The following is a 9,902-nucleotide window of genomic DNA, read 5'->3' as shown; positions in this document are numbered from 1 at the left end:
ATAAGAAAAGTTGTATAATGAAATGTTTATGTGACAACTTACTAAATTTAATAGAGTTAAATACATTGTGAAGGATGTATCTTTTTATCCTCCTTAATAAATCAAGGTTTTTTTTTTTTTACCACATATCATCTTCTTTTTCATTTGGACACATTATTTTTTAGAATTTTTGAATTTTTTATTTTACCACTTATCATTTTATTGTATTTTTCATTTTATGAAATTAAAATTTCACATTTAATATGTAAGGTAATATATATGTAAGATATTTATTATAAAAAATTTATATATGTAATGTATTCAATGTATTAAAACCTCACTAATTTTAATAATTTAAATTTTTTTCTCATTTTTCTTATAAATTTAAACTTTTCAAATTGTTAAAATTTTATATTTAATTTTTTTAAATAAACCCATGTAATATATGGATCACACAGCTAGTATCTTAAGAAATAACAAATATCAAAGTTAATTTATAATAGTAGTAGGACATTAAACAAACAAAAATGAAAAACCTTATTTGGTGAGTAAATAAGCGAGATCTTGTTCATGCATTTGATTATGACTTTGACTTGTACGTTTAAACAAGTTCTTTGAATGCTTCACGCAATCTTCTTATCACACTAAACTTCACAACATTTCCTTCTCAGCAAATCTACTATTATAAAGCAGAGATCTTTCCCTTAAATAAATATATAATCTTTTCCTTAAAAAGATATAACATCATAACTATAAAAACATTTTTTAAAAATGCTTTTAAACAAAAAAATATAACTAAAAAGAACCTATAAATAACAATCATAATCAAAACAGTTACGAACTCCAATCTTTCAATTGGCCAGTGTGATTTGTGAAGTGAAAATTATCAAGGTGAATTGGATGATTTACTTACCCTATATATACACACACACACATCAAAAAATACCGAAAATACCCATGTCATAAATCTCTAAGTTGAACCAACTTAACAGAACCATCTCCCCCACATGAAAGAAACCCATTTGAAACAACTTGAATATCTGTCACGGCAGCCTGCAAAGTGTACATACACCATAATCATATCATATTATATATTTAAAAAATAATAATAATAAATAAATAAGAGAGAGAAAGAGAGATTACCCTAACTACCCCTCCAAAGCCTCGTGAGGTAGGTTGAAGAAATGTATGTCTATCATGCAATTTTGGCCAATGATATACCAATTTTGCATTCTTAGCATCCCAAAGCTTCACATCTCCATCTTTACTTCCACTTAAGAAAAAACTCGTATTTGGAATCGCTGCTATTCTAGTAACACTCCCTACACACACAGCTTAATCTGGTTAACTTAATACAGAAAGAACGACAATACAGAAAGAAAGAAAGAAGAAAGTACCTGAGTGGGCCTTTGGTATGTACCAAAGCATCCCGTTCCGATTGTGGTCCCCATGTTTATTTTGTAATCCAGCAGTTGAAGACGCGTTAAATTTTTGTTCAACATTATCAGAATTTTTATTCCTTTTTTGTCTTCCTGTTGCTATGTAACGAAAATCATGAACTCCAATATCTCCACCTTTTCCACCCGTCACAATAAGTGGAGAAATAGAACCGCTTCCTATATCATTCGCAAATACAGAAATAGATCTCGCACCACCTAAAAATAAAATCACACAAATTTAGACCTAATTAATTTAAATCTTCAAATCTGGAAAGGGTAAAATAGGGAATAAACCTTCATGACACATGATGGAAGCTCGAGATGTGGTAGGTGGAGCAAGCGTATCCCATATTACTACATTTACATTGTTTGAGCTATAACCTGCTGCTGCAACAATTGATCCACTTGCAGTCACATACATCACATCCCTGCAAAATTACAATATAAGAAAAAAAGTTTTTTTTTTTTTTTTTTTTATTGGAGTGATGAGAATAACATACGATGTGTAGTTGTTGAAACAGAGAGATGATTCAGTAGGACGAACATTGCTTCTTCCTCCAACCTCAAGCTGCCACGTGCACACTGTACCATCTAATGCAGCTGTAGCAAATCTTTGCCCACAGTGATCAAATTGTACGGCTGAGATTGAGGCAAGAGCATAAGGCGGTGGGACATTTGCAGCGGGGAGGACTCCGTATGTAGCTGTAGCTGTGTTTTTACCAAACTACCCCCCGAAAACAACGATTAATTACATACAAACCACAAAGAAATGGAATTTTGATGATAAAATCAAATGTGTGTAGTAGCTTCATTTACCTCCCAAAGGTAAACATGTGTATTGCTTGAACCGACTAAGAAGAAGGGTCTAGAAGGGTGACTTGAAAAAGCCCTAGTTCTGATATTGTCTACAGTTGCAGGTGGATCGATGAAATCTTCAAAATCTTCTTGGATTTCCCAACCCAGACTTGACGTATTTACCCCTGTGATTCCGGGTTTTGCTAAACCGACTCCGATTGTGGCTCCTCCTAAGCCGAGCTGTGTGCCTTTCCGGCTTCCGAGACCGATTCCAGGGGAAACACATGTCGGGACGGGAGTGGATTCGGATCCTGCCCACCCGTCTGTTGGCCAATCGACATCTGTCCAGATGTAATTTGACTTGTCAAAGCAAGTTCGTCCATCTTCAAAGTTAAAAAATATTATCCCCTTCTTATTGCTAGCGATTGCAGCTTGCTGTTGATCGATGGAATTGATGCATAATGCCTGTTCGATTGAAAACATCGGGAATCATGAATTCTGTTGCTTGGAGAAATGAAGAAAAAAATATGAAGCATTTACTACCTCGAGAAGTTCTCCGTTTGCTTTCTGTACTTCTTTCGGTTTCTGGAATGGAATCGTGAATTCCGTTACAGGAGATGAAATCCCATCTCGATTATCGTTTTCAGAAGCTTCATGGTCACCTATGATGTCTGCATACGTGTCACTCCATCCTTTAGAGTGTTTCTGTTTGATAAGCTTCGACCATTTGGAATATTCCACCACAAAATCTCCACATAACATTCTATAATTATCAAACACATTCCAAAGTACTTCAAAATCTGATAATCCATCTTCGTTACTCATTATTCTAGAAAAGTCAACTCCTTGACCAAAATTCTGAAAAGTGGTTATCGGCGTTGACCTACACAGATCTTCCAACCAAAATATTATGGGATCGTTTGACTGGTCCCTCCCTTTCTGCAGTAAAAATGACGCAAGCTCTTTTGCACAATAAGATATGGAATCCTCTGATTCCAGTTTTAGTAACTTGGTCAATTCCACTGAGTAATTATCTTTAAGATTCTCCGGAATGGAATCAATTTGGTATTTCAGAAATCCAGACATGAGTCCCCACAAAAAAGCGCGTATAATCTGCCATTTATCGCTTTCGGGCCCCACATTCATTCTATTGTGACATACCAACATGGCTATTTCCGGAAGGATCTTCTTCAAGGTTTCCATGTTAGAATCATAGGATGAAGAAGATGAAGATGAAGATTCATTGGAATATGTAAGCAGAATTTGTTTCAAAACAATAATGAGACTTCCAGAATCTTTTTGAAACCAAATGGATGCGAAATATATGTAGTATTCACATAAATCAAGAACGAATAAGGGCGATTGTGGAAAGCTTTGCAATTTCAGCCCATTTCTTATCTTTGACACCATCAGCAAAAGATTCTTCATATAAATGGAATGTGGTTTTGTCTCAGAGCAAGTCATTCTACAAAATATGATATACCTTGAAAATAAATAGGAAAAATCTTTAATGGACTTCAGAAGGACAGCTGGCAGTGAAGGGAATGATGGATTTCTGTGTGAAATATCTTCAGATGTGTCATGTTGCAATATATCACAAGCAATAAACATGAGTTCCTGGTTGTATAAATAACCTGTAATCTGAACAATAAAGAAAAATGAAAATTAAAAAAAGACACAATAGAATGCTCACTATAAAATATAAAAAAAAAAAAAAATACCATCTTAATCAGATGGTGGCGATTTAAGGAATACTTCTGCTCAAAATAAGCAAGCCCTGTGTTTAACTTCTTTCCAAAATTAGAAAGCTGTGTGTTATACTGAATAGCTTCAGTTTGGATATTTTCTGGCCAACTTGGATGCTCTGTTAACATATTTGAAATGTATTGCATTGCAAAACTGTATTTTGAATGTGAGAGCATACACAATGCCACGTCAGCAGATACCCAATTTGAAGAAGATGAAGATGGATTCAGTCTCTCATTCAGAATTTTGGATTCTGAATTATCTAATGCACTTTGAGTTGAACCACTGAATATGCTGTTAGAAGTTGCAAGGCACTCCAAAGCTTCAAGCTAAAAGGAACAAAATAGAATACTCTAGAAACATCAGCAAATGATTTTTTTTTAAAAATAATAATAATAATTGTAAATAGAGATGAACTTACAGGTAAACCACATCTGCTTAATGCAGTAGAGCTCATTAAGACACCCCATCTAACAAGAATTGAGGTATTTTGTTCTCCAATAGCATTTTTCATCTGGTTTTTGTTGGTCAACATTTGACAATATTGACCAATGCTTGGATCTATAAAGGCCAAGTTATTGCTTGAGAAATCCATTTGGTCACCAATTAAACTCAGATAGGATTTATAGTAATTCCCCAATATCCACTGAAAAAATCCATAAAGTTCATCAGATTCTCTTTTTTAATTAAAAAAACTAAGGGTTATATCTAATGTTATTACCTCAAGGAAACTTGACTTCCAGTAGTCACCATTTTCATAAGCAGATGGAAGCAGAAACTTTGATATAATATAATGTTCTGATGGACCATTATACCCTTCAAGAAGACGACAAATCACAAGAGCAAGTTGTTCATCTTTAAGAGTTTTTGCACAGACATTAATAGCAGAAGCAGTATCACCTCCAAGCAAAAAGAAAGCTACAGCAAGCTCCAGCTGATGTCTTCCCATTAACACATAAGCATTTTTCAAAGCAGCAGCTTTATTTTTCTCCTCCTGTACAAACTTCATTAACATCCAATAACACTACATATATAAATTACTTTTATTTATCTTTTTTTTTTTTTTTTAAAAAAACTAACCTGAAAATTACGTGAAAGAAATGCCACCAGTGGTTTGTCTTTTTCATCTTTACTGATTTTAAAAAGACCTGCCAAAACTTGTATCCTGTTTAAAGCTATGTAAAGAAGTGCACAAGCTTTTGGATCCCTGTTTTTTAAAAACTGCTGTTTTGCTAGCCTCTCCATCTGCAATTTTAGCCAAGTTTATAAAACATGCATAGTATAGTTATTAACTATATTAATTAGGGTTTGTATTTTGTAAAAGTACCTTGACTCTCAACTGTGATTGATTTGTGTACCAAAATCCAACACCCATGGTTCTCATTTCATCCCATGATGATTCATTATTCAGAAGTGATTCAAACAAACTTTCTTGACAATCGGATTGGAAAGCCCAGGCGATAAGGGATGAGTTAATGACCAAATCGCCCTTGGATGGTGGTCTCCCTAGTCTTCTCACACAATAAAGCTGCTGAAACCTTACTGCAACCCAGAACCTTCTACCAGGTATGTCAAGACCTTCATATGGTGATGATTTGTTTGAATTGCTAATTTCATCAAGAAGATCAATAACAGCAAGAATTTGCATCTTTTCATTGTCTGAAAAGTCTAACTTCTCAATGGAATCAGTGAATCCACTCAATCCAGAGTTTTTAGGACTGGAATCGATTGAATTGCTAAAACCATTGGAATTAGAATCCCATGTGGATGTGTTTGAATATGTGTCACCACTCCATTTGAACGCTTTGTTGTTTGAATTTTTCAAAATTAGTCCTTCAAGATAGTCTGACAAGCTCATTTGTGGGATTCTAGGGTTTGTTTTCAAATCCTTGGTATTTGTAAGATGTTCAAAGAGATGACTCAGTGCACTTTGTGCACGTTTCCAATTTCCTGAATAAATATTCACCAAAAGAGCTTCAGGGTGATAAGTAGGAAGAGATCCACCAACATTTTCTGCTATTTCCAAAACACTCCTTACACCAATACCTGTATTATTGGTATTATTATTATTATTATTATATTTCCGTTGATCTTTCAATGTCAAGTTTTCAAAAGCATGGGTATCAGAATCATAAATAATTTCAGGGACCTTAAATCCATCAGATCCACCATTTGGAAGTACCCACTGGCTGAAAACACAAAAGTAGTCATCATGAACAATCACACCTGTCGCTTTAGGTCCCCAAAGAAAATCACGGATACAGGGGCAAGTTTGTCTTTTTGCAACACAAAACCAAATATTTCTATTTTTACTTCCATCCTTGGATTCTTCTGAACTTACACAACGCCTCATGGTATACACATGCACCTCATTCTGCAAGCAAACTCCAAGCAGAAGTTGACCATTACCTATAGTCAACCAATCCAAACCAACAACACCACCACCTCCATCAAGATTTATTGTATCTTCAAGTAAAAAACTCCCAATTCCTCCAAGATACACACATTCCCATATATAAATAGTGTTTTCGTTAGATAAAGTTGCAATCTTTCTACCACAATCAGTTGAACTTATTTTCATAATCGGGCCCACATGAGCAGCAACTTTACCTACTAATTCCCATTCTTGATCCATACTTCTCCATAGTTTTAAACTACCATCAAAAGATCCAGTAATTAGATGATATGCAACAGAATTGTCAAACATTTCACCAACAAAACTTTCCTCCTGTTCTTTAGATGAAGAGAAGTTATACATACCAACCACAGAATTGCTTGTAATGTTATCACGGTTGTATGGATCTGGAAATGTAGATGAACAAAGGTCAAAGTCAATACTGTATTTACATTCGCCACCTGGCATATCTGAAGGATGAATTGTAACTTTCCATGATAATGCCCGAAAGTGGTCCTTCTCTTTCCATATAGCTAACACCATAAATTTGTTATACAAAAAGGTGTTACATGTAGAAGTCAAAGGAATTGAAAATATACTCGTGGGCCCATTTTCATCACAATCAAAAGGGATAGTAGATAGTTTCTGACATGATATCAAGCCTTCATTTTCACAAACTTCAACTAAAAAACAATCTATGCCTCTTGAATGTCCCATTAGTAAAACCCTGTGATCATCTATTAATGAAGGGACCCACCTCAAGCTAGTGTATTCACATTGAGAATCTTGGACTCCAAACTCTCCAGAAAGCTTGAAGCCAGAGCTCAAAAGTGACCAAAATAGAATCACTCCATTAGCATCTAAAGAAACAGCAAGTTCAGGGTAAGCTCCATAAGGATGCAATGCAAATTGCAAAATCTTTCCAATGTGACCATTTATGTTTAAAGCTCCATTAGCAATAGACAAAATCGAATCAGTTGTATTTGATGTGTGTTTATGAAATTGTAACCACTTCAAATGATTTTTAGGTGATAAGTGAATTACAGAGCATACGTCTGGTGGGCCAAAGAATCCGTTTCTTGATATGAAAGATTTGTTTAGTAGAAAACTTGTTCCTGTTTTGGAACCTGGTAACTCTTGCTTTTTCCACATTGTAACTCGTGGGAATCTAAGTGGTGAAAAATCATCAATACAATGGATAGCCCAAAAGGTCACCATCATTTGAGGACCAAAAGAAATTAACCAATCACATTTCCCAGATTTACCATGGTGATACTCTTCTGAAGGAAAATATTGAGTACCCTTTTTACCAATGTTAACAATACCATCAAGTTCAGTGCCCCATCTTATGAAAACATCACAACCCAGAATGCCATTTAGGGTTTCATTTATCTCAATTGTTGCAGCAACTCGAAAAGATGATTGGTCTTTATTGCCCTTCCCTGTTGTCTTCCTGGACTTACCATCATCAATCTCACTCCATAATCTTACAGTTCCATCAGCACAACATGTTAGCAAAACCATCTTGAGGGCATTTGTGGGTTTCTTTTTCCATTGGTTTGCTACTAAAGGTCTCCATTGGATCATGGAAATGGGGACATGATGATGGAGTTCAGATTTGATGGATTTTGATTTTCCATGACCAATTAGTACAGAATTGTTGGTGTCTTTGTTTAGAGGTGCAGTTGCAAATGGGCCTTCGATTGATGAGGTGGCAGAAAGTAAAGCTTGAGGGAACTCGGGTGTGAATTTCCAAGAGATTTCCCAAGAGAAGTTTTTCTTTTTCCATAAGACAATGTCGATTCCAACTGAGATTAATCCGTCTCCTGAACCTGTCCATTTAATGGCCTTGATGTTTGTGGCTTGCACAAGGATTGCAGTCTGGCTCCAACAAAAAGAACCTGAATATGAGTAAGAAAGTTCAAATGTACAACATCCAAGTTTGGGAGTAAAAGATGAAGCTTTTCAAGGTAATAGATGTATCAAAGTTAAGGATGTTTGAAATGACATGTTTTGAATTAGTACTTTACTCAAATGAGAAATGAAAAGCATATAAGGTGTTGGTTATGTAAAGGATGCGATAATATGTTTATGTATGATTGGTCATGATGATATAACTTGTTTATTGTATGTTCCCTTGGTGAATGAAGTATGTATTTTCTTAACTATTTGTAAAGCTTCCATTGTTTTAAAAGGAAAAATATTGGGATGTACTTCTTTTGAAGTTGGGAAGTTACACTTACACCTACTCCACATGAAGATCCATCAACTATAAATCCTAGTAACCTTTGCACCATTGACATCTTATGCTGATTAACAACAACAAAATCCTCTCATTCAAGAATATAAATATAGTTTATATGATGCTCTACATTGAACTTGCAAACATATGAAGTCCTTGGCTCGTTAGAGAGAAAATGCATTATTTTGCCGATTAGGATCTCGATTCCATGATTTTAAAGACCATGTTAAACAGGATGCATTCAAGGGATGTTGCTTTTTCATTCTTGAAAGTAGCCAGCTTTGTATAATTAATCCAAGAACATTTAGATATCAAATGGAAAGCTATCACTAAGAAAACAGTAGCATAACTTCAAGCTTAATATTCAAATATGTTTGCATATACAACAAGGTTCTATACTAACTAACCTTCTGAATTATGTGAAAATACTCCAATACGGTTGTCCAAGGAGGCTGCTACTTCTCCAGACGACAGCACAGACGGAGACCATGAAACCGCAGAGACATCCCCGGAGCCGTCGGAGGAAAGTTCAATAACTTGCCGGAAAATGGGATCGACAGGGCTTTCGTTGTTTTCAGAAGGAGATGGAAAGTGAGAGATCAGGAGAAGCGACGAGGCTGCGTAGGCAATCCATGCGTGACCTAGGTAGTCCGGTAACCAATCGATGGCGGATTCGGTTCGGGTCGGAGCAGGAGGGATAGTTTCCGATTTGATCAGTTGGAAGGGTAAGTCGAGGTGTGTCGAATCGAATGCCGCGTCTGATTTGGTGCTTAATTCGGTGGCGGCGGCGGAGGAGGTGGCTTTTCCGACGCCAGTAGTTGGCACCCGCATTGGTTTCTGGCCGAGGAGAAGAAAAGAGAAGCGGCAGGATGAGTGTTTACCGGTGGTCAGACTGCCGTAACAAGGATCATGGGCGATAAATGAAAATAATGTCACATTTCCGGCCTCAACGATTACATATTTGTTGCCAAAAAAAAAAAACTTTTGTAACCTTTAAAATGGAAATATCTTGAAAAACAACTCCACAGGTAGGAGCGTGCAAAAGACCGCATAAACCGTCCACACCGCACCAAACAGCACCGTATAATACGATTTAGAATTTCGCGGTGCGGTTTGCGGTTCGTAATTTTATCAAACCGTACTATGTGGTGCGGTTTGAGGTTTATAGTTACCAAACTACGGTTCAAACCGCACCGCATCGTGTGTATATATATATATATATATATATATATATATATATATATATATATATATATATATATATATATATATCAAAGTTTCCAATCACCAAATACTTCATACTGTC

The 9,902-nt window shown here is 35.7% G+C and overlaps 1 protein-coding gene across 1 annotated transcript; it reads right to left on the bottom strand.

The window, feature by feature from the left end:
• Positions 1–771: 771 nt before the first annotated feature.
• On the bottom strand, positions 772–9,556 carry LOC145041647 (transducin family protein / WD-40 repeat family protein). Its single transcript, XM_078989785.1, has 13 exons — positions 9,004–9,556; positions 5,287–8,255; positions 5,040–5,204; positions 4,681–4,953; positions 4,381–4,605; positions 3,935–4,288; positions 2,757–3,854; positions 2,235–2,678; positions 1,919–2,142; positions 1,713–1,846; positions 1,377–1,634; positions 1,123–1,301; positions 772–1,032 (listed from the first exon to the last, which is right to left on the bottom strand). The coding sequence occupies exons 1-13, from the start codon at positions 9,425–9,427 to the stop codon at positions 940–942; spliced, it is 6,840 nt and encodes a 2,279-aa protein (XP_078845911.1). The 5' UTR covers positions 9,428–9,556; the 3' UTR covers positions 772–939.
• Positions 9,557–9,902: the final 346 nt, after the last annotated feature.

Source organism: Lactuca saligna, chromosome 4 (genome assembly GCF_052625555.1).
Source record: "Lactuca saligna cultivar CGN05327 chromosome 4, ASM5262555v1, whole genome shotgun sequence".
Taxonomy (NCBI): Eukaryota; Viridiplantae; Streptophyta; class Magnoliopsida; order Asterales; family Asteraceae; genus Lactuca; species Lactuca saligna.
Note: the sequence above shows the minus strand (reverse complement) of the source record. Positions and strands in the feature narration are given on the sequence as shown.